The 25,448-nt window shown below is 42.4% G+C and overlaps 3 protein-coding genes across 14 annotated transcripts in view; 1 reads left to right on the top strand and 2 right to left on the bottom strand.

Annotated features, from left to right (window-relative positions):
* The window catches only part of LOC124861391 (NACHT, LRR and PYD domains-containing protein 3-like), a 923,911-nt gene that overhangs the window by 67,004 nt on the left and 831,459 nt on the right, over positions 1-25,448 (bottom strand). The gene's annotated exons all lie outside the window — the stretch shown is intronic.
* The window catches only part of LOC124861426 (gastrula zinc finger protein XlCGF57.1-like), a 1,067,819-nt gene that overhangs the window by 602,723 nt on the left and 439,648 nt on the right, over positions 1-25,448 (top strand). The window lies entirely within an intron of this gene.
* Positions 1-25,448, bottom strand: part of LOC124861417 (gastrula zinc finger protein XlCGF57.1-like) — a 364,644-nt gene that overhangs the window by 326,680 nt on the left and 12,516 nt on the right. For 4 of the 5 annotated variants that reach the window (XM_047355164.1, XM_047355163.1, XM_047355165.1 and 1 more), the window contains exon 3: positions 13,401-13,586. In XM_047355164.1, coding sequence (XP_047211120.1) covers positions 13,401-13,586 — 186 coding nt within the window. Of the gene's footprint in view, positions 1-13,400; positions 13,587-19,523; positions 24,113-25,448 lie in introns of those variants that run through there. The other variant, XM_047355169.1, reaches the window with a different exon arrangement.

Here is a 25,448-nt window from a genome sequence, read left to right as displayed (position 1 = left end):
CCGGTCCCGGATAAGCAGAAGACGACGAGTACGAGTAAAACAGAATAGTTTTTACATTGCTGGTTTAAAATATATCTATGAACATTTATAATTTTGTACATAAAAGATAAAGTCTCTTGCTATTTTTTAAGATTTTTAAAGATTTTCAGTTATTTTTATCTTTACCATTTTTACCTTAAGTACAATATACAGCAAACATAACATGAACCGCGGAAGAGAAACGTTACTGCTGGATAGTTTTTAAAACAGCTTTTCTCAATTGTTCAGTTTGGGTTGAGATCTTGACACACTTGTCATCAGACATGGCAGAGTGTGACTAAACACACTAACTCAGTAAAACCAGCCACCAAGTGAAATATCCAAATGAATTCAAACTTTTAAATACAGTTTTATTTTTTCCTCCACAACAATCTTGATGAGGAGCCTTTGTATAGCCTGCAGAGCTATGTATTTACATCCAGGGCAGAGCGTAAGAAGCAGCTTAGGTCTAGCAAGAGCTGTGTGCAAGTAATATGGCGGTATACTGGTAAGCAAACCATTATGACCAACTTAGGTTAAACAAGACACTAAATTCAAATCAAACATTGAAATGTTTAAAATACTACCAAAAATTCTCAATTAACCATGTCTATATTTGCAAAAATGTGCATTGTTTATAATATCCATAGATTTAATAGTTTTTTTTAAACAAAAAATTAAAAAGCATTATTTATACAATACAAGCCCATAATGACCACAGAATTCCCAAAATATTGTCACATGACTATGACTGTAGAAGGAACGATATGAGTGTTCATCCAAGTGCCTGCATTTAGTGCTTAATCCACAAAACAACGGTCAACCATCCTTTCCTTAACCCTCCCACGGTCCTGGCTAAGCACTCGTACAGAGCGAGGCAGACGTCACAAGGAACTGCATGGGGGGTGCTCTGATGCCCGCACCACCAAATGTGATGCGGAGGGCTCCCTGCAGCCCAGCGTGTGGGAAAATCACGACAGAGACAGGGGAAGACTTGAGCATTAACCATCAATTCCATAGTACATAGTACAAATTCAAAAATTCCTAAAAAATATATGGTAATTCATTTAATCCCCTAAATATTTTCACATAAACATATCTATTTGTGGAATGATATACATTGTTTATCATGTGCCTAATTTTAATGGTTGCTTTAACAAGAATCAGTGGATCAGTTTGATTACGTTGTTTATATGTGAACATATGTCAGGGGAGGGTTTTGCTTATACAGTGAAAAATGGTTTTGTGTCACCAAAAAGCAATTTAAACAATCAAACAAGTTGTATATTAGTACAATATTTGCATAACAAACAAAACAAATTCAGTAATATCATTGGAAAAAATTCATTTTTACATATATAAATTTTCGATTTAAATTCTTCACAGGACAGTAATGGCATTATGTTTTAAAATTAGCAAAGCTATAATGTACTAATTGCCAACTCTGATTACAACAAACTACAACCCCTGAATGTTTGAGTGTCCCAATGATCCTAGGAGCTATGGTGTCAGGGACATTATTCCCCTGGTAGGGTAACCCAAGGCAAACAGGTCCTAAGTGAGGGATCAGACACAGCACAGCCCAAAGACACCTTATGATGAATGCCATGAATGGAAACTGTGTTCCCTCTCCTGGACACGGGTCACCGGGGCCCCACTCTGGAGCCAGGCCTGGAGGTGGGGCTCGCTGGCGAGCACCTTGTGGCCGGGCTTTCACCCATGGAGTCCGGCCGGGCGCAGCCCGAAGAGGAAAGGTTGGTCCCCTTTCTGATGGGCTCACCACCTGTGGGAGGAGCCAAAGGGGTTGGGTACAATGTGGTATGGGTGGTGGCCGAAGGCAGACACCTTGGCGGTCTGATCCTCAGCTGCAGAACCTGGCTCTTGGGACAAGGAATGTCACCTCTCTGGTGGGGAAGGAGCCTGAGTTGGTGTACGAGGTAGAGAGGTTTTGGCTAGAAATAGTCAGGCTCACCTCGACGCACGGCTCTGGCTCTGGAACCAGTCTCTTTGAGAGGGGTTGGACACTCTTCCACTCTGGAGTTGAACTTGGTGAGAGGCGCCGAGCTGGGGTGGGCATACTTGTTGCCCCCCATCTCGGCACCTGTACATTGGGATTTCCCCCCGGTGAACGAGAGGGTAGCCTCCCTCTGCCTACGGGTGGGGGACGGGGATGCACCGAACAGCAGTTCGGACAACCCACCCTTTTTGGAGTCCTTGAAGGGGGTGTTGGAGAGCGCCCCTCCAGGGGTGTGGTTGGGAGAAATGGCCCTCCCGCTCTGAACCTGAGTGGTGTTTTGTTATTGGACTTCTGTGCTCATCATTGTCCATAGCTAACACCATATTCAAGCATAAGGGTGTCCATATGTGCTCTTGTAACCAGTTTGATGATTGACTTTGTTGTGTCATCTGATCTGTGGCTGCATGTCTTGGACACCCGGGTGAAGAGGGGAGCGCAGCTTTCCACTGACCACTACCTGGTGGTGAGCTGGCTCTGATGGTGGGGGAGGATGCCGGTCAGACCTGGCAGACCCAAACAAATCTTGAAGGTCTGCTGGGAAAGCCTGGCGGAGTCTCCCGCAAGGTGGAGCTTCAACTCCCACCTCCAAGAGAGCTTCAAACATGTTCCAGGGGAGGTGGCGGACATTGAGTCCAAGTGGGCCATGTTCCGTGCCTCCATTGCCGAAGCAGCTTACCGGAGATGTGGTTGCAAGGTTGTTGGTGCCTGTTGGCTCACCAATCTCTGCTGTTGAGGTCAGCGAGGTGATTAAAAAGCTCCTCGGTAGTAAGGCTCCGGGGGTGGAAGAGATTGGCCCGGAGTTCCATAAGGCTCTGGATATTGTAGGGTTGTGTTGGTTAATGCGACTCTGCAGCAACGCGTGGACATTGGGGGCAGTTCCACTGGATTGCAGACCAGGGTGGTTGTCCCCCTATTCGAAAAGGGGGACCATCGAGTATGTTCCAGCTATAGGGGAGTCACACACTTCTTGTAAGGTCTCTTCGGGGGTTCTAGAGAGGTAGGTCCGTCGGACAGTTGAACCTCAGATTCAGGAAGAGCAGTGTGGTTTTCATCCTGGCCGTGGAACACTAGACCAGCTCTACATCCTCAGCAGGGTCCTGGAGGGTGCCTGGGAGTTCACCCAACCAGTCTACATGTACTTTGTGAACTTGGAGAAGGCATTTGACCGTGTCCCTCGGGGAATCCTGTGGGGTGTACTACGGGAGTATGGGGTACCAGGCTGATACGGCCTTTTAGGTCCCTGTATGAACGGTGACAGAGCTTGGTCTGTATTGCCAGCAGTACGTCGGACTCGTTTCCGGTGAGGGTTGGACTCTGCCAAGGATGTCCTTTGTCACCGATTCTGTTCCTAACTTTTATGGACAGAATTTCTTGGTGTAGCCAAGGTGTTGAGGGGATCCGTTTTGGTGGCCTTAGGATTGCGTCTCTGCTTTTTGAGGATGATGTGGACCTATTGGCTTCATCAGCTCATGATCTAAAGCTCTCACTGGAGCAGTTCGCAGCAGAGTGTGAAGCGGCCAGGATGAGAATCAGTGCCTCCAAGACAGAGGCCATGGTCTTGAGCCGGAAAAGGGTAGAGTGCTTTCTCCGGGTTGGGTGGGAGGTCCTGCCTCAAGTGGAGGAGTTCAAGTATCTTGGGGTCTTGTTCACGAATGAGGGAAAAATGGAGTGGGAGATCGATAAATGGATTGATGCTGCATCAGCACTGATGCAGGTGCTGTACCAGTTTGTCGTGGGGAAGATAGAGCTGAGTCAAAAGGTGAAGCTCTCAATTTACTGGGTGATCTATGTTCCTACATTCATCTATGGTCAGGAGCTTTGGGTCGTGACCGAAAGAACGAGATCACGGATACAAGCGGCCAAAACGAGTTTCCTCCGCAGGCTGTCTCGGCTCTCCCTTAGAGACAGGGTGAGAAGCTCGGTCATCCGGGAGGGACTCAAAGTAGAGCTGCTGCTGCTCCACGTCAAGAGGAGCAGTTGAGGTGGCTCAGGCATCTGGTTAGGATGGACGCCTCCATGAAGAGGTGTTCCGGGCACGTCCCACCAGGAGGAGGCCCAGAGGAAGACCCGGGACATGCTGGAGGGACTATGTTTTTCGGCTGGCCTGGGAATGCCTTGGGATTCCCCCGGAAGAGCTGGCCCAAGTGGCTGGAGAGGGAAGTCCGGGTCTCTCTGCTTAGGCTGCTGTCCCCGCGATCTGACCCCGGATAAGCGGAAGACAATGGATGGATGGAAAACAAAAAAATATCTGGTCAGCCAATCTAAGATCACAATGGCATGTAAGAGTGAAGCAGCTCAGACAATTTAGAAGGGGAAACACCATTAAGATAATGCTAAAATGTGTTTCTTTCCTTATCCTGAACAATGTCTCCTAACTCCAGTGGAAAGACTTCTGGCTGGTATTTCTCTTAGCTCGTTTGCTTGTAACAAGCTCATGTCTGGCCCCCCCACTGAAAAGAAATAGCATAGAGGAGGCAGATGAACACCTTTAGAAGGTTCCTTTTCCTTTAGCAAAGGGAAAAACAAATTTACCTTGCTTTACCACTCAACCCATGATAACCTAATGCTGGTCCCCAGGACCTCTTGCACTGCACATTCCGCACTTTTTCTCTCCAACAGAAGTTAAAGCAGTTAAAGATCGTGCAGCAGCATTTTATACCAGCTGTAAACATGAGAGGGAGGCCTTGGCAATCAAGAGTGTTTCAATAATCCAAGTAGGAGGTAATAAATGGCATAGACCAGAGGGGTTTGATTTCTGACAGCTGCCTAAACTAGAAAAAAGAAGACTTAGGCACAGCAATGACCTGTGATCCAGGTTTTAGGCTGTGCTTCATTTTTACACCTAAATTAGAGATGCCAAATTTTTCAAGCGGGGTCAAAGAGAAATAGTCAAAAGAAGGGATACTGCTGGAGTCACTGAATTTGAAAAGCAGGACCTTGGTCTTCTTTCCATTAGAATTCAGGATATTCAGTGCCATCCATGCCCTGATGTCACTAAGACCACCAAGGAGAGGCTAAACAGAATCTTTAAGGATAAACGTTTTGTTTGTGGTGGATATTACCTTCACCAGACCTATCCTGATGGGTACAGGGTCTCTTTTGGGGCAACTGTGGCTCAGATGGTAGGGGTTCATCCTGTAACTGGTGGATTACCAGTTTGAGCACCTGCTTTGTACATCTCAGTCGTTGTGTCCCTGGGCAAGACACTTTACCTGACTTGCTTGTTGATGGTGGTCAGAGGGCTCGGTGGCACCCGTGTATGGCAGCCTCACTTCTGTCAGTCTGGCCCAGGGCAGCAGTGGCTACACTGTAGCTTACCACTGTCAGTTTGTGAATGTGTGTATGAATGGGTGAATGACACCTGATCCAAGCAGAAAATAACTACTGGCCAGGAATAAACGGGATCCAGGGAAGGCGAATTGCACAGTCGAGGAACCGATCTAAACTGGACCAGCAAAATCCCTGGAGACAGTGCCAAATTTGCCCTCAGCTTCACTGGCCACCCACCATGCTTGGTATCTGTCACTACTTCTCCAGCGAGGTGGTTGTGGTGTTGGTACTCCAACCAGGAGCAGGAGACAGAAATGATGTCTTTCTTAAAGGCAACGTAGATATTTTGGTGTAGACAGACGAAGTTCCAGAGGGTTTGGCGGTAATCAGTAGACATAATGAAAAATGGAAAAACAACTGGTTTATTAATATTAAATATTTTACTATTATTTTATAATAATGAAACAGAACAACAATAGAGAGCGGTAGATGACTCCCCTTATAAAAACATTCGTAAACAACATTGACCATTATCATGTGGTTTTATTGTATTATGAATATATTAATAGACAGACTCAACTTACATCTCCAGTCAGGTCTATGCTGCCCACTTTTAGAAACACTAGAATGTACTGATAAAATCAGATGAGAAATCTAAACATTTTTCTTCACTGTTGAATAAAATAAAAACTTTTAAACATTTATACGCTTGTTTGTCCTGAATGAAACGCAGTGAATCATGATATTTGTGTATCGTTACTAAGTTACTGTTAGAAGTCAAGCAGTTTTACACAAATACAGTATAAATGCTTCATGAGAACATTTTAATTTTGCTTATTAAATGAAAAACAATCACATTGTGTTCCATAACAGGATTAGGTTTGCTGGCCCAGAGATGTACTGTATGTATATATGTGTCATTCATTTAATAAAGTCAACTCTGAAACTAGGGAAACGTCTCATTTCTTCCTCCTTTTTGTAAAGCAAATCTACTTTAGATCATAAAAGACAACCAGATGCACCAGACTGTTAGCTGCCAGACAGGAGACACACACACAAACAAATCCTTACTGTTGGATGGGTGCAAAAACTTGTTATCACTCATGTAAAAACCTTGGGTTGGAAGGCACCTGCACTATGCCTTCCTCCCTGTGTGTGTGAGATCATTGTTATCTCTGTGTGAACCAGCCTCCTTTCCGTCTCACACACACACACCCTGTCTGAACTGTCTGTTGAACTGTGCATATAAATAAAGAGATAGGGTGTCAAAACTTTGTAGTTTCACTGCAAAGTGGGCTACCCTTGTCACAAGTAACTATGACTGTATCGTTCTTACCTCTGAGTTGACTAAATAATACCTAACATTTATTGGTCCTTCGAAGCCGGATTAATTCAATAACCTTATTTCTCTTTGCTTTAACAGTGACTCTGGGATCCGTGGGGGAAGCCTGACGTCGAGCGAAGCACCGCTGCACAGCCTCCTTTAGCCGGAGTGGCTGAAAGTCCCGGTGTGTGTGAATTCACACCTGGCCAGTGGGTTATCGCCTTCCTCTGCGCGGGGTGACTCTCACAGGGTCCAAAGAGTCACCAAGAAGTCAACTCCGAGGTGAGACAGTTTTAAAATACAGTTCATAGGAAAAGTACTTAACAGTCGTTGGTAGTGCGTCGCCAGTAAGGACGCTGCATTCGAATGGTTTTATTCCACCGTGAAAGGGATAGTGACAAATTTGGTACAATTCCGCCGTGAAGGGGATTAAAGAAAACGACTGAGGATTATTCTCCTGAGAGGGAATAGAGTAAGCGCTATATAAATAAAAGAAGAAAAGTACTTAACAGTCGTTGGTAGTGCGTCGCCGGTAAGGACGCTGCATTGGGATGGTTTTATTCCACCGTGAAAGGAATAGTGACAAATTAAGGTAGGGCCCCGCCAAGAAGGGGGCCAAATAAAACGACTAAGGGTTATTCCCCTGCGAGGGAATAGAATAAGCGCTATAAAAGTAAAAAAAACGGAGTAAATTGAGCTCATAAAATAACACCAAGTTAACTTAGAAAAATTACAAGGTACCTGAAACTAACTGTGTGACTGTGTTGTGTGTGTATGGAGGACTAAGCATTTTAATAGAATCATAGCAGGATTCTGCTAGTCCTGTGTTTTCTTTTGCCCAGATTAAAACTACGTACTGGTGACTTTGGAGATTCAGGTCGGATTTCATTCCAGAAAATTAACACCGCTGCGAATTAGTCGCAGTAGAAGGCCGTGTTAATGTCCTCTCCTTAAAGTCTCATGCCAGTGACCTTTTATCTGGGACATTTATACTATAATTAAACTAACATAAAACATAATGGGGAAGAAACAAAGTAAACTAATTGACTTAGAAGGGGAGGTAAAGTTTATGGAGAACTATGTAAAAGGAGCAGGTATGATCTGTCATAGATGGAATAAAAAATAAAAAACATGGGTTTTTGGGCAAATTAGATACAAAGGATGTCTTAAAATTACAAGGGGATCTAAAATTAGCAATAATGAAAACTAAAAAGAGAAAAATAACAAAGAACAATGGGGGAAGAACAGAGAAAAAGCTCTGATTTAACAGAAATATGTGCACGATGGCATAAAAATACGGATTTTCAGGTAACTTAATTATCACTGAAATCCTAAAACTACACGGGGATCTTAAACTGGAGATTATGCATTCAAAAGATTCAAGAGACAATAAAAAACCTTGCCAGGTTATAATTTCAAAGGGGACTTTTCAGTCCCTGAGTGCTCACAGTTGATAAACAGATTAAAACAAAAAGATGAATTAAAAAAAACAACAATAAGAGCAGCTTTTAACTGACATAGCCATAATACTGAGGCCTTAAGAAAAGCACAGAAAAAAAACTTTCAGCTTAACTGAAAACAAATAAAGGGGGGGGCGGACTGCCACCCATCCCAGTTTAGAATACCAAGGTAGCCCCAAATTATAAAGACTAAGAGATGGTTTTAGAGGACGTGGTAAAAGAAGTTAAAAGAGGAGGTGACAATGTGGACAACATGGAAACTGTCCAACTGGACAACCCAGTGAACAATGACTAGAGAAGGGAGAACAGAATGTTGTTAAAGAAGTAATCTGAGAGTAAAAGATTTTGTAGGCAAGCATTAGTGAGAAACAGGTGCTTTAAAAATCATTCTATGGTGTTATACTACCAACAATATCATGATAAAATGCAAAAGATTCATTTTACAGGGAAATAATTCCATATTTGGCTCAGATTGTGTGCATTCTTGATTTTTCCTCTTTGAGAGAAGTTAAATTTCAGCTCTGTGAAACGACCTTGACAAAGAGATGCAGCTGCCTGAAAACAAAGATAAAACTTCTGCAAACAGCAGAAGCCTGTCTCTGCTGAAAGGTCTGAAAAAAATTGTAACTCTACCTCTGCATGTGTCAAACTCAAGGTCCGCGGGCCAAAACCGGACCCCAAAAGTTTAGTGATTCTCTAGAAGTAGAGCCTTTTAATATGGTGATTGTGTGCTTGAATGTTATTTTGTCAATCAATAAGCAGTTTTGTCTACATTCTGCCACAATCTGCCTTTTGAAAATGTTTTGAATCTTGCTCTTTATGTATAAAAAAAAAAAGAAAGAAAAGAAAAATTGGCTAAAGTCTGCAGACACAAAATGAACTTGGATTGAAGCTCTAACTAAGTTTATTTAATCTGAGATCCTCTCCAAATGCAACAGTATATGTCAGTCTACATGAGATACTAACAACTTCACCTACTGGTATAATATAAAGATCTGAGTGAATATGTGAAACAAACAATGATGAAAGTTTTTCAACAGGTGATGCTCATCCAGGAGGAAGACAGTGTTCCTAGGAAATGCAGCTCATTCATTAACAATCAATTTTTCTCCTATAGGTGGAAGTTTTGCTGACTAATCATAGGCTGAATCTATGAAACATTATGTGCACAGAACAAATGACCAAGGTTCTGACTGACTTATGAACCTCACTGACCTGACAATGATAACATGACACCCAACAAATAACACCTTTAAGGTGGACCCACTAAGACCACCTTATTGATTCTTGGTGAATAAAAAAAAAGAATTGAAGCGTTCAAAACAGACCTTGTGGAAACAAAAGGGGTTATGAGGAAACAATGTGCATTTTAAGAATAATAGAAGTCAAATTATGTTCAAATCTTTGCAAATAAAAATTACTCTGACAGAGAAATAAGTAAGTAGTGTGTGAATGTGTGTGAATGGGAATGACTGATTTCATTGTAATGCATCTTTGAGGGACATTAAAAGCGCTAATAAAGGTCTGATGTTCTGATGATCTTTGCCAAATTTATATCTTAATAAGGTTTCCAGAATCTTTTTCAAAAAATCATTTAAAGATGGCAAAGGTTCTACCTCTACTGAAAATACTGATAACCATAAGAAAGTTCATAGACCCGTCTTGAATTTTTCCTAATTCTTTTACAAACAGGTTATTTAAACTTTCATGTGGCCAAATGTCTGTGTTTGACTTTCTGTTTTTGTGAAATAAATGTCTGTTTCATGTTATGTAAAAATTAGAGTCCTCAACATTACCATAATAATATTAGGTCAGTTCTCTATGGTAAAACAAAAAGATTTTAACAGATGTTTAGACTTTTTCCAGTCAGGTTCAAAATGATTGAATTAGACTCAAACTTAACATAAGATTAAATTAACCTTAACAGAATTACTGAACTGGACTGAAATAGATAAAACTTTAGTTAATTGAAACAAACTTTAGTTACTTGAACTAAATACAAAGCTGACTGAAACTGTATGTTGTATCTATAAAACAGGGTAAAACAAACTAAGATTATAAGATATAATATGCCCTTCATTTTTTGTGTTCATCAGTGAGTGAGTTTTTATTTTTATTTTTAATAAGAACTAAACCAAGCATTATTTATAATAATAGCAATTACCAAAAATAGTGATCTCATTTTTAAATGTAATAAGGACTTACTTTATAATATATGATAAAAAAGAATAATAAGAATTTGGAAAAACAGAGGCTTTAAACCTCTGCAGGAACAGCACTGACACTGTCAAAGGTAGATCCTAATACAGGAATCTGGAAGCTCATTCTGGCGTGGACAGTCAAAGTCCATCCAAGGACACATTTAGATGAGGCAGAGGGACAAATACAGGGCTTAGCTGAGAGCAAAGAGAGCAACATGCATCCTGCCCTAGCTGCTGTCCCACCTGAACTGTGGTCCCAATCATCAACTGATGTAGGGCTTATAAAGGGGTTCCCACCATACAAGGTTAAACTAATATCTGAAAAAAGGCCATTAGTCCGTCAATACCCCTTAAAGCCAGAAGCTGAAGAAGGTACTAAGCCAGTAATACAAGATATGTTGAAGTCAGGAATATTAAGAGAAGCACCTGACGCTACATGCAAGGCATATCACACTGACATTGCTATTATTATCACAGCCAAACATAACTCTAAAAAGATGTGCCCTTTAAATCCAAGTACTCTAATACCTACTGCAGAAGATGGAAAACCACATTCTTATAAAGCAAAAGTTGAAGAAGACACCAAACCCAGACAAGACATTTCTCAAACCCTTATACCAGATTCATGTGTTGTGTTTGTAGATGGCTCAGCATCTAAAGATGAATATGGAAAGAATAGAGTTGGTTATGCAATAACAACCATCGATAGGATAATAGAAGCTAAATCTCTACCCAATACATGCTCAGCCCAAACAGCAGAATTATATGCTGTAGTAAGAGCATGTGAATTACATGAGGGACAAATACTTACTATATACACAGACAGCCAATACGTGTTCGGATCAGTACATCACCATGCTAAGATTTGGCAAAATAGAGGTTTTAAAACATCATCAGGGACAGAACTAACTCATTTCAACCTATTAAAGAGAAAATGTCAGATCTGCTATTTATAGACACAGACGTGCTGAAAGACGCCCAACAGTCAGCACCCAAGACAGAAATAAAGGCCTGGCTAAAGAGAGGAGCACAGAAAAAAGATGACATCTATCAGATAGAAGATAAACCAATCCTCCCAAAAAAGTTATACAACACAGCGGCTACAGTGACACATTGGGAAGACCCACGTGTCAAGGGGGGAATATGTCACATCTGGTAAAGCATTAATGCTACACTATAAATATTTCTGACTATGCAAATCATTTTTGCAGATCATGCATAATTTGTTGCAAACACGGGGGAAGAAATATTGCCTAGTTGTAATAGATGAACCTAGTGACACATTTCGTCCCCACATATGGTATCCCACAGATTATAAGGTCAGATAATGGAACTCATTTTGTAAATAAATTAATAGAACTAAGTTCTAAAGCATTAGGGTTTCAGTTAAAGATTAAGGAAAACAATGGAAGAAACAGGGAGGCCATGGCCCGGATGCCTATCCCTGGTTAAATTATGGATGAGAATAACTTCAAATCAAACTGGTCTTACTCCATTTGCCACCTACTGTACATCATTGTATAACTCCACCCACTATATTCTGAGTCTGAGATCACGTGACACCAAGTTGCTGATATAAATTTGTATTCTCAAAGAAATAGTACATGGCAGACCGTTTTCTCTGCCCTCTGACATGAATGAAATAGAGAAAGCACAACAGGAACCTTCATTAGCTGAGTGGATGAATAAAATGTTGCAGACAAAAGAAGAACAAATGTCCAGTGGTCTGCCGATAATCTCTGCTCCTATCCCACAGAATGAGGCCTGGAGACCTGGTCCTGATTAAGACACTCCACAGGAAGGATTGGAGCACTCCTTGGTGGAAAGGGCCGTTTCAAATACTCCTGACAACGCCCACAGCTCTGAAAATAGCAGAGAGGCCTTCCTGGATCCATAAAAGCCACTGTAAGCCAGTTTTGCCGTTACAGGAGCCAAACCAACCGACGGGGTAGCAGAGGAAGTCCGGGTTCAAAGATGGCCCAGCGTCTCAAACCGGTGAAGAAAACAGCTGATCTGCGCCCAATTATAAAATGGCTCTCTGTAACTTGTGGACAGGACTGATAAGCCTGAGCTTAATTCTGGTAGCAGGACTCTTTCTCTATCTAAAGCAGGATCCACAGGAGGTGATACCGAACCAGAAGAGATGGACATCAGACGGGACCCATCTCAGAACACTGACGGAAGAACATGACGCACATCCATTCCTACAGAATTTCTGGTATTGTTCATGGTGGCATATGCAACACTGAACTAGGTAGAAATGCACAAAAATGAAGGGGACGATTATGATGACATGTTGTAAATAAATCACATCAAAAGCCTGAGTGTACTCATACATTGTATTTCATAAAATGACCTTACAGCAGAAAATCGAAAGAAGTTGTTGCTTAAGTGAAATGAGAAAAAGTACAATGATGACATAAACAGGGCAGATTTTGAAATTCCTTTATTATGTTTCACTGTTTTCTTTAAGTATTATTCTTTTATTTTTATGATTTCAAGTATTATTCTTTTATTTTTATGATTTCAAGTATTATTCTTTTATTTTTATGATTTCAAGTATTATTCTTTTATTTTTATGATTTCAAGTATTATTATTTTATTTTTATGATTTCAAGTATCATTCTTTTATTTTTATGATTTCAAGTATTAATCAACATTTAACTTTTAATGGTCGCCGAGGGCGGCGGGGCCGTATGAGTATTTCCCACAAAATATAATCTGTTTACCGTCCGTGGGTTTTCGCTCATACAAAGTATTTTTCTTACTCGTTTTTATATTAAATGTTTTTACTTGTGATAAAAGGAGGGACTGTTGGATGGGTGCAAAAACTTGTTATCACTCATGTAAAAACCTTGGGTTGCAAGGCACCTGCACTATGCCTTCTTCCCTGTGTGTGTGAGATCATTGTTATCTCTGTGTGAACCAGCCTCCTTTCCGTCTCACACACATACACCCTGTCTGAACTGTCTGTTGAACTGTGCATATAAATAAAGAGATAGGGTGTCAAAACTTTGTAGTTTCACTGCAAAGTGGGCTACCCTTGTCACAAGTAACTATGACTGTATCGTTCTTACCTCTGAGTTGACTAAATAATACCTAACACTTACTCTTGATAGGAGCTGCAGTTAATGGAAACCTGGTATCAGTCTCCTCCTTCACAGTGAGCTGCTCTCCTTCCTGACTGGTCCAGAGTTCCTCCTGTTCCTCCTTTATCTGGAGGGGCTCTGGCTCCTGCTGATCCACATCAGGACTCTGTTCTTCAGGAGCCTCTTCTTTAACATCTGCTGGCAGCACTGAAACACATTACATGCATTATGAACAACTTTAACTTCATGTTTCTAAGCTGGTAAAGATTCACATTAGAGAAAAAATATCTGATCAGCAGTTCAGAGAAAACTGAACCTCAAGAACTGACAGTTTAGGTCATGTGCAGAATCTCATATTTAAGCCCTCAATGTACTCGTACTCATCGTTTTCCGGGACAAGATCGCGGGGGCAGCAGACTCAGCAGAGACACCCAGACGTCCCTCTCCTCAGACACCTCCTCCAGCTCTTCCGGGGGGAGCCCAAGGTGCTCTCAGTCCAGCCGAGAGACAAAATCCCTACAGAGTGTCCAGGGCCGTACCATGGGCCTCCTCCAGGTGGGATGTGCCTGGAACACCTCCCGAGGAAGGCGTCCAGGAGGCAACTGGTTTAGATGCCAAAGCCACCTCAACTGGCTTCTCTCAATGTGGAGGAGCAGCGACTCTACTCCGAGCTCTTCCCGGATGGCCAAGCTCCTCACCCTATGTCTAAGGGAGTGCCCGGCCACCCTATGGAGTAAGCTCATTTCAGCCGCTTGCATCCGGGATCTCGTTCTTCACCCAGAGAGCCTTCGCTTTGCGGCTCAGCTCTCTTTTTACCACAAGCATTACTGCGGCAGCCACACCAATCCGTCTGTCCATCTCGCGCTCCATTCTCCCCTCACTTGTGAACAAGACCCCAAAATACCTGAACTCCTCCACTTCAGGCAGGAACTCACCCTCCAACCTGAAGTGAACAGGCCAACCTTTTCCAGTCGAGAACCATGGCCTTGGACTTGGAAGAGCTGATCTTCATCCCAGCCGCTTCACACTCGGCTTCGAACCGCCCCAGCGCATGCTGCAAAAAGGAGAGATGAAATCCACTGGTCCCCAAACCAGACCCCCCTACGCCTAGAAATCCTGTCCATGAATGTTCTTAACTGACCAGTGACAAATGGCAGCCCTGACGGAGTCCAACATGCACCGGGAACAGGTCCGCCCCTAATAAAGGGCCCCCCACTCAGTACTCCTAGAACAACCCCAACAGGGCACCACGAGGGACACAGTCGAATGCTTTCTCCAGGTCCACAATACATATGTGGACCAGTTGGGCAAACTCCCATGAACCCTCGTGTACGCCGCGGAGGGTGTAGAGCTGCTCCAGTTTTCCATGGCCGGGACAAAAACCACACTGCTCCTCCGGAAGCCGAAGTTCGACTATCGGCCGGACACAGGAGTGTGATCCCCCTATGGTTGGAACACACCCTCGGGTCAACCTTCTTACGAAGGGAGACAACCACCCCAGTCTGCCAGTCCAGAGGCACTGTCCCAGACCGCCATGCAACGTTGAAGAGAGTCCCCAGCCTCTGCCTCCACTAGGGAATGCGTGATGGCAGGATTGAGGAGATCCTTGAAGTACTCCTTCCACCACCCGATAATGTACCCAGTCGAGGTCGGCAGCTCCCCAGCTCCAGGACGGTTTGTCAGAATTGCTTCGGGGCCAACCGGTAGTCCTTTTCCATGCCCTCATCGAGCTCTTCCCAGGCCCGAGTTTTTGCCTCTGCCACAGCCCTGGAACGCTTTGCCTCACAGTACCCGTCAGCGGCCTCAGGAGTCCCACTAGCCAACCACAGCCAATAGGACTCCCTCTTCATCTTGACAGCATCCTTTACTGCCAGTGTCCACCACCGGGTTCTGGGATTGCCGCCGCGACAGGCACCGCAGACCTGATGGCCACAGCCACGGGAAGTGGCATCGACAACAGATGCGGAGAACATGGTCCACGTGGGCTCTATGTCTCCAACATTCCCCGGAATCTGGTCAAAGCTCTCTTGGAGGTGGGAGTTGAATACATCCCTCTGCCAGTTGTTCCCAGCAGACCCTCACTTTGTGCTTGGGCCTGCTAAGTCTGTCCAGCTTTCTCCTCTTCCAGTAGATCCAATTCACCACCAGGTGGTGATCAGTGGACAGCTCAGCCCCTCTCTTCACCCGAGTGTCCAAAACATGCGGCCGAAGGTCTGACGACACGACAACAAAGTCGATCATCGATCTCCTGCCTAGGGTGTCCTGGTGCCAAGTGCACTGATGGATACCCTTATGTTTGAACATGGTGTTCATTATGGACAATCCGAGACTAGCACAGAAATCTGAATCCGAGTAGAGTCAAATAGTTTTCGTTAAAAGGGTAAGAAATTATATTCAGAGTCAGATTTTATATGAAAAAGAAGATTCAATTCAATCTTGCTTTTATAGCTCCTTTAAAAACCAAGACATAAACACAGATACTGCAGTAAAACAAAACTAAATGACATAAGAATCAGGAAAGATTAAAACAATTTCATTTAAAGTAAGATTAATTGCCAAGACAAGAAAAATATAAAACAACCATGATTAAAGTAAAAAAAGGACAAAACGTTGTTAGCTGAACAATAATGTACGGCTGCTAATCAACAAAGTCTTTATTAATTCATAAAAGGTACGGCTTCATGACAGAGCTTTGTCATAAATGAAGCGAGTAAAGGTGAGATGCTGGAGGTCCATGTTGGGACCATATATGTTGAAATAATTGCTGCTCAAGAGCCAGAAATGTAAAAAAAAGTAGTTTTATTATCCAGCTCCAGTTTTTTGACACACAGTCAGAAAGTGCTGTACAACACATGTAAAATTAAATTAAGGATCACTATACCACAAATAAAAAAAATTTACAATGCAATCATGACATAAAACCATGATAAACCAGAAAGGTTTTTAACTAATTTCCAAAGACATCATTAGAGTCAGTAAAACAAAGTCTCAAACTATCACCAAGCTTTGGATCCACTGGCTGGTTGTTCCTCTTAGCTTTTAGCCTTGGATGAGGACCAACCAACAGATTCTGAGCAGCAGTTTGGTTACAATATCACACAGACAATCTGGAGCCTGGCCATTTAGAGCTCTGAAGGGAAGCACAAGTTATTTAAAACTAGTCCTATTATCTGCTGGGAGCCAGTGTGGAGAACATAAAACCAGTGGGATATGACTTCATTAACATATATATTTTTTGCACACACCAAAACCTGACCATCGACGCTGAGCGGTAACTCCTCCCACTGCAGCAGAGGTCTCCTTCAGCAGCTGAAAGTGGGAGTGAGGTCTTCCTCCATGGAATCAAATCTTGAAATTATCAGCAATAAAACTATAAGCATAATCGTGCCACACCTGCCATTTGTGATTTTGTAGACTTAATACAAACTTTATACAACTTTATACAACTTAATACAATTTTAACATTTTGTAAGGAGGTTTGTCAAAGTGGAGTTCAGTGTTTGTTGCTTCTGAGGCAAAGAAAGCAAGGAAAGCTCCTGATTGGATAAAAACCCACATTTTGAACTATAAACTTTTACCTTAAAACTATATTATAATCTTAGCTGAGAGGAAGCTTGGGACATTCACAGATAAACTCAGAAAGACATCCAACACACAGAGAAACAACAGAAATTAAATGGTGTAAAATGATAAACTATTACATTGAATTTAGGGTTTATTCCATGTTTCATTACAGAGGACTGTAAACCGACATTAATAATATGAACCTGATTGAAGTTACCAGAAAATGTGAGCCTCAGAATGTTTTGAATTGATATCATTGACACACGTAAATGCTCTTGTGCAATAATATGTTTAAATTACTTAATATTTAAATAAATAACTCTTTGATCTGTCAATCATTGTCATAAGAAAACCCGCCGTATATGGCGTTGATATTTAAACAATAGATGAAAGAGTGATTTGAGCACTGGCATTATTGAAGAGCAAACTCTGCACACATATGGTCAATTCACAACAACTAATCTTCTAAATGTAAAAACGTACACTGCTCAAAAAAATAAAAGGAATACTAAAATAACATCCTAGATCTGAATGAATGAAATATTCTCATTGAATACTTTGTTCTGTACAAAGTTGAATGTACTGACAACAAAATCACACAAAAATCATCAATGGAAATTACATTTATTAACCAATGGAGGCCTGGATTTGGAGTCACACATAAAATTAAAGTGGAAAAACACATTACAGGCTGATCCAACTTTGATGTAATGTCTTTAAAACAAGTCAAAATGAGGCTCAGTATTGTGTATGACCTCCCTACAACTCCTGGACATGCTCCTCATGAGACGGTGGATGGTCTCCTGAGGGATCTCCTCCCAAACCTGGACTAAAGCATCCGCCACCTCCTGGACAGTCTGTGGTGCAACGTGACGTTGGTGGATGGAGCGAGACATGATGTCCCAGATGTGCTCAATCGGATTCAGGTCTGGGGAACGGGCGGGCCGGTCCATAGCTTCAATGTCTTCATCTTGCAGGAACTGCTGACACACTCCAGCCACATGAGGTCTAGCATTGTCCTGCATTAGGAGGAACCCAGGGCCAACCGCACCAGCATATGGTCTCACAAGGGGTCTGAGGATCTCATCTCGGTACCTGATGGCAGTCAGGCTACCTCTGGCGAGCACATGGAAAGAAATGCCACTTCACACCATTACTGACCCACTGCCAAACCAGTCATGCTGAAGGATGTTTCCAGACTCTGTCACTTCTGTCATATGTACTCAATGAAAGCAGTGTGAACCTGCTTTCATTTGTGAAGAGCACAGGGCGCCAGTGGCGAATTTGCCAATCCTGGTGTTCTCTGGCAAATGCCAAGCGTCCTGCACAGTGTTGGGCTGTGAGCACAACCCCCATTTGTGGACGTGGGGCCCTCATACTATCCTCATGGAGTCGGTTTCTAACCATTTGTGCAGACTCATGCACATTTGTGGCCTGCTGGAGGTCATTTTGCAGGGCTCTGGCAGTGCTCCTCCTTGCACAAAGGCGGAGGTAGCGGTCCTGCTTCTGGGTTGTTGCCCTCCTACGGCCTCCTCCACGTCTCCTGGTGTACTGGTCTGTCTCCTGGTAGCGCCTCCAGCCTCTGGACACAACGCTGACAGACACAGCAAACCTTCTTGCCACAGCTGGCATTGATGTGCCATCCTGGATGAGCTGCACTACCTGAGCCACTTGTGTGGGTTGTAGAGTCCGTCTCATGCTACCACGAGTGTGAAAGCACCACCAACATTCAAAAGTGACCAAAACATCAGCCAGAAAGCATCAGTACTGAGAAGTGGTCTGTGGTCCCCACCTGCAGAACCACTCCTTTATTGAGTGTCTTGCTAATCACCAAAGATTTCCTCCTGTTGTCTTTTCCATTTGAACAACAGCTGTGAACTTGATTGTCAATCAGTGTTGCTTCCTAAGTGGACAGTTTGATTTCACAGAAGTTTGATTTACTTGGAGTTATATTGTGTTGTTTAAGTGGTCCCTTTATTTTTTTGAACTGTGTATATATAAATAAAAAGGGAAAAGGGAACCAATGAAATTGATGCAATGACATCATAGTTCAGTGCTGATATTTATATTTAAGAGCCAAGATTTATTTTGAGGAATCTGGAATTGAGATCAAATTAGTTTTAAAAGTATTTAAGGACAACAATTAGTATGTGTTCAAATAACCAGTCACAATGCAAATCTGAAGGTAAGTAACGCCTGGTTCACACGGCAGGATTTTTATGCCGATTTCTGTCCCAATCTTCCCCCTTCCCGAACATTGTGATGACTCTTAAAATAATCTGATGAGATGACAATTAACAATTATGGAGTGAATGCAACAAGCTATGTTATAAACAAAGTTGTCTACTGTGTGGTATAAGCAGAGGTATTAGCTTGTTAGCCGCTAGCAGAAACAACCTTCAGCATGTTTCATTTAAGCAATATTCAAACCTATTTTTAGCAGGTTACTTCAAGGAGATTAATGAAAAACACAGGAAATGGAGCAACTCACAATACTTGTTAAGAAGCCTGTTAAATTAGCATCACAAGGTTGCCTTATACCACAAACAAACAAAATAAAATAAACCATGAAATTAATAATTAGGTTGTTTATCCAAAATTTATTTTCTTTGCCCAAACACCACCTCTTATGTGGACTGTTCTGATGAACAGAAGCAAAGAAACATCTAAGTCCAAGTCTATGCTCATCCACAGCTGGGGAACAACAATGTGAAAGAGATGACCAGCCAGAGATGACCATATATCAAACAATACCCTACACAACAATCTAAATTGGATCCATAACATAGACATATATTTCCAGAATTAAACTCATCTCTATAATGACTCAACGAAATTCTAGAATAGCACGGCACAAGATGGCAACTTGTTAGTAAAGTTTTTTTATTCATTAGGACTTTTACCTTGTTTTCTGGTTGATAATATTCTTGTGGACTTTAATGCAATGTATCACCATAGCAATAACACAGTTGTTTACAAGGGCAAATCAAAAGCTCAAGTCAATTTGTGACCCAAATAGCTAGCAAGGAAACTGTGGACGCACCGTAGGAGGGGTAGGGTCTGGTAGTGTTGGGGGATTTAAACAATCCTTTTCATAGTCCACAACGGGGAACATGTGATCTCTAGCAAAAAAAGATGAAGCACTACAAGGACCCAACCCAGAGAATTGTGGTTTCAGTTAAATCCAAGATGGCACTGTGATGGATGTTTCAATACTATGCTCACTGTATTTTGTAGGTTTTTTTTCTGTATTTGTATTGTACTTTAATTTGGACTATTTCAAACACTGGAAAGTTGACGATTTAAAGCTTTACAGCAATCGGCAGAAACGGAAGGAAGATCTGGCTGCCCTAGCATACGTTGCATCGATCCCAAAGCTGGTTGATGACAAAGGAGGACTAGAGAGATGCTGTAAAAAATGACCATTCCTTGTTGGTAGTCGGAGACAAACACATTTCAGACCTGGCGGATAGTTCGACAAAGTCCAGGGCCTGAAACTGTGGTCATCTTGCATGTCATCTGAAATTGCAGAGTATTTGCTCGGCAGGGATGAGGTGTCTACTCCACCAGCTTCGCAATGACTACAAGGAAGGTTGGTGTGGTGTTTGTTTTTATAATTTGACACATATCAGCTTGAGGACATTAGGGTGGGACGACATACAATAACAAAATGTGTAATGAAAATAGGCACAATTAATTGATAGGAGCATTTTTCCATAATTGTGATCATAGGGTACAGTGATCACAGAGCACATGGCTATGTGAACATGTTAGCTACCACTAAGACCTTGATGCTAAGCCTTTAGCCTCACACATAAAACAGCTGCATCTATGGACTCTTTCTGAGAAATACGATAAATATATTTCTGAGCTCTTACCTCTGTCAGCGTTTTATCCAAGATTAAATGTTCTTGAGATCTTTTCCATCCATCTGGATCTTTCTTTTCTATCGGGAAATTGTGAAGAGTGAACGGAGGTTTATGACAACATGTCCCCTTGCAATCGTGATTTTTCCGCCACCGTTCAAGCCTATAAAATCCATTAGAGCAACTGAACATGGCACAATGTGCACCGGTCTTTGTACGGCTAGTATATTAAAGGCTTAAAGCTTTAAAACCAATGCCTGTAAGCCTTATGTTCACGTCCAATACCTGCACTTGACACAAATCACAAAGACGGCGTGGTTGGATTGGTAGCCAAAACCTTTAGTTCGATTGACCCGCGCATGCTCAAATGGATTGCACAGCTTGCTTATACTCCAGGTCCTTCCAACCAGAGAGCAACTCCTAAAAATCAGTCAGTCTTCTCCGAGCAGTTTTTCTTCGGTTTCCACCCATCCAGAGTTTTTTTGAGATCCTGGTCGGAAGAGCAGCAGCTCTCTGTGGAAATTACTGGAGAAGCAGACTGGGAAAATGTGCAGGTATGCTCGTCAAGCTCTCACAGAACCACAAGCTTTGCTCCCACATATCTACCTGGCGAATATCCGTTCCCTGGCAAACTACAGGAGCGAGCTGCTCCTCCTCAGCACAAGAAAATGGAATTTTAAAAGATCTGCGGCCTTTAGCTAACTGACCTGATCACAGACGTAGAAGAACCAACACCAAGACTCCCTCATCATTGTTCTCTGGGACTTTGACAAAACAAATCTCACCTATGAACTTACTAAATACAGAGAACCCAACCAGAGACACCAACACTCTAGACCACTGCTACACAGTTATAAAGGATGCCTATCGTGCTGTGCCCTGCGCAGCTTTAGGACTATGAACACTGTCTGCTTCAACTCATACAAACTAACAGAAATGAAGAAACTTCTAAGCCTGTGGTAAGGCTATAAGGAAGTGGACAGAGGAGTCAAAATAGAAGTTATAGGCCTGTTTTGAAAGCAAAGATTGGAGTAGTGCTGCAAATAACAATTATTTTGCTAATCGTTTAATCTGTCAACTGTTTTTGTTCGATTAATTGACAAATCGGACCGCAAAAGCAGCCACTGACCTGAACAAACTCAGTGACACAAACATAAACCTGTATTTGTGACAACATTTGTGTGTCCACCAAGACATTTTGCACATATCAGCAACCACACATGAGAAAGCTGGGTCAGACCAAATAAAGAGTCCCACAGCAAAGAGAATCAGCTTCTCTATAAGGCCAAGAATAAACTGACTAAGAAGACCAAAGCAGCTAAGAGATGCTGTGAAAGGACGAAGTTATCCGTAATAGGGGTTCAGGCCGCATGTTTATAGCGGAGCTATGATCAAAAAGGGGCTTAAATAAATCCTTTCCACAATCATAACCATCAATGAGGTTATCTTTTTTGTAAAGTACAGTGTGTTGGTTTAGATTTGACTTAAAGTTTTGACCACATTCATCACATCCAAAAGGTTTTTCTCCAGTTGGGATTCTTGTGTGGATGTTTAAAAGTGACTTGAAGGCAAAAACGTTATTACAAGCATCTCAACCAAAGGGTTTTTCTCAACTGTATGGATTGTCATTTGCTTGTTTAAATATAATTTTGAAGCAAATCTTTTTCCACTAGCATCACAACTAAACAGGTTTGTCTCCTGTTCGAATTCTCATGTGTTGGTTTAATTTTAACTTTTCAGAAACTCTCGGCGCACATGCATCATTACCATTCTTGTCTGTGTGGATTCTCGTGTGTCTCTTTAAACATGACTTTTGGAAAAAACATTTTCCACATGCATCACAACCAAAGGGTTTCTCTCCTGTGTGTATTCTCATGTGAATCTTTGCATTTGACTTTCGAGAAAATCTTTTTCCACATGTGTCACACACAAAGGGTCTGTCTCCTGTGTGGATTCGCATGTGTGTGCTTAATTGCGACTTGGTGGCAAATCTGCTTCCACATGCATCACAACCAAAGGGTTTCTCTCCTGTGTGGATTCGCATATGTTTGTCTAAAACTGACTTCCAGGCAAAAATGTTTCCACAAACATCACAACCAAAGGGTTTATCTCCTGTGTGGATTCTCATGTGTTTGTCTAAATTTGACTTCCAGGCAAATCTGTTTCCACAAACATCACAACCAAAGGGTTTGTCTCCTGTGTGGATTCTCATGTGCATGTTTAATCGTGACTTGGAGGCAAATCTTTTTCCACATGCATCACAATCAAAGGGTCTGTCTCCTGTGTGGATTCTCATGTGATTCTTTACATTTGACTTTCGGGAAAATCTTTTTCCACATGTATCACAACCAAATGGTTTCTCTCCTGTGTGGAGTCTCATGTGTTTGTTTAAATGTAAATCTTTGGAAAATCGTTTTCCACATGTATCACAACTAAAGGGTTTCTCTCCTGTGTGGATTCTCATGTGATTCTTTACATTTGACTTTCGGGAAAATCTTTTTCCGCATGCATTACAACCAAAAGGTTTCTCTCCTGTGTGGATTCTCGTGTGTCTGTTTAATTCTGACTTTTTGGAAAATCTTTTTTCACAAGCATCACAACCAAACCGTTTCTCCCCAGTGTGGACTTTTGTGTGTCGTTTTAAATCATATTTCCCGGTAAAACCTTGACCACACTCACCACAATTAAACTTTTTAACACCTTTCTGGACTTTTGTCAGTGAATCTATGTTTTTCTTCTCTCTGAAACACGTCTCATTACTGGAACAATCTGAAGACGTTAATCTTGGATGACATGTCATGTGACTCTGAAGAGAGCGTCTATTAGCAAATTTTCCTCCACACTCAGAGCAGCTCAAAGATTTGTTGACAGTGTTTCTGCCTGACCCTGGAGTCCTGCTCTCCTTCCAATCCTCCTCACTGTCTTCAGTTTCAGAGTCTGATAAGTGTTTAAGCTCAGATTCATGATGCTTCACATCATCATCCTCTTCTTCATCCTCACTGTCTTCAGTTTCAGAGTCTGATAAGTGTTTAAGCTCAGATTCATGATGCTTCACATCATCATCCTCTTCACTGTCTTCAGTCTCTGAATAGTTGGAAGAGCCTCCATGATTATTTAGATCTGGGTTCCTGCTGGTTTCTGCTGTCCCACAGTCCTCTTCTTTAATTTCTGCTTTTATCTGGTCAGCTGAGCTGCTGCTTGGAAGATCTCTGTCTTCTGTTTGTTGTTGATGAAGGTTGAGGAGCTCCAGCTGATTCTGGTCCATATGAGAACTCTGTTCTTCAGGAGACTCTTCTTTAACATCTGCAGACATCATTGAAACACATTACATACATTATGAACAACTTTATCCTGACAATGTTAGAAAGATGATAAAGATTAGAACTAGATAACTTAAAGAAACCTGCATAATATGAGCTACAACAACATTTAATTTCCCCGGGATCAATAAAGTATTTCTGAATTGAATTAAAATCAGAGATGCTACACAGGATGATAAACTTGAGTGTAAATGTTAAGGTTTCAAGTTGTCGTGGTATACCTACGACATTCTAAAACACAAATGAGTACAATGATTTAATTGCGTTTCTTTAAAGATAAAAAGAAGAAAAGTTATTACATTGCTGATCCAATACAGTATTACTGTATACTGGTAAACAAACAAATATGACAACCTAGGTAAAACCAGGCAATAAATTTGAGCCAAACATAAAATTGCTTAAAATACTAATCACGGTCTCATATTTCCCCCTTCCTTGAAAAAAGTGTTTTTAAATAAGTTTTAAAAACAGCAATAGATGGAGCTTGCCTGACCTCCAGCAGCAGCTCAAGTGAAATTTCAGAAGACAAAACTGCGAAGGCTCAGTCTCCTCTGGAGTTATAAAATGTCTTCGGAAAAGTCAAAATCCCTCCTGAGCCTGCCACCTTACCGTGGTCAATGGGTTTGAGTGTCCCAAAGATCCCAGGAGCTATGGTGTCAGGGGCTTTATGCCCCTGATAGGGTCACCCAAGGCAAACAGGTCCTAGGTGAGGATCAGACAAAGCCCACAGCCCCCTTATGATGATTACCATAAATGGACAGTGTTCCCTCGCCCGGACGTGGGTCACCAAGGCCCCACTCTGGAGCCAGGCCAGGAGGTGAGGCATGCTGGCGAGCGCCTTTCACCCATGGAGCCTGGCCGGGCACAGCTCGGGGGTCAGGTGCAATGTGATATGGATGACAGCCGAAGGCAGAGACCTTGGCGGTCTAATCCTAGCTGGTTTTTGGGACGTGGAATGTCACCTCTCTGGAGGGGAAGGAGCCTGACTTGGTGTTGGAGGTTCTGGCTAGAAATAGTCGGGCTCACCTCGACGCATGGCTCTGGCTCTGGAACCAGTCTCCTTGAGACTCCACTCTGGAGTTGCCCCTAGTAAGAGGCATCGAGCTGAGGTGGGCATACTTGTTGCACCCCCATCTTGGCGTTGTTGGTGTCTGTCGCGGTGAGAGGGTAGCCTCCCTCCGCCTACGGGTGGGGGGACAGTTTCTGACTGTTGTTTGTGCTTATCCACCAGACAGCAGCTCAGACTATGCACTCTTTTTGGAGTCCTTGGAGGAGGTGTTAGAGAGCGCCCCTCCGGCGGACTCCATTGTTCTGCTGGG

The sequence above is a fragment of the Girardinichthys multiradiatus genome, chromosome 24, assembly GCF_021462225.1.
Source record: "Girardinichthys multiradiatus isolate DD_20200921_A chromosome 24, DD_fGirMul_XY1, whole genome shotgun sequence".
Classification (NCBI taxonomy): domain Eukaryota; kingdom Metazoa; phylum Chordata; class Actinopteri; order Cyprinodontiformes; family Goodeidae; genus Girardinichthys; species Girardinichthys multiradiatus.
This window is presented reverse-complemented; position numbering and strand designations above follow the sequence as displayed.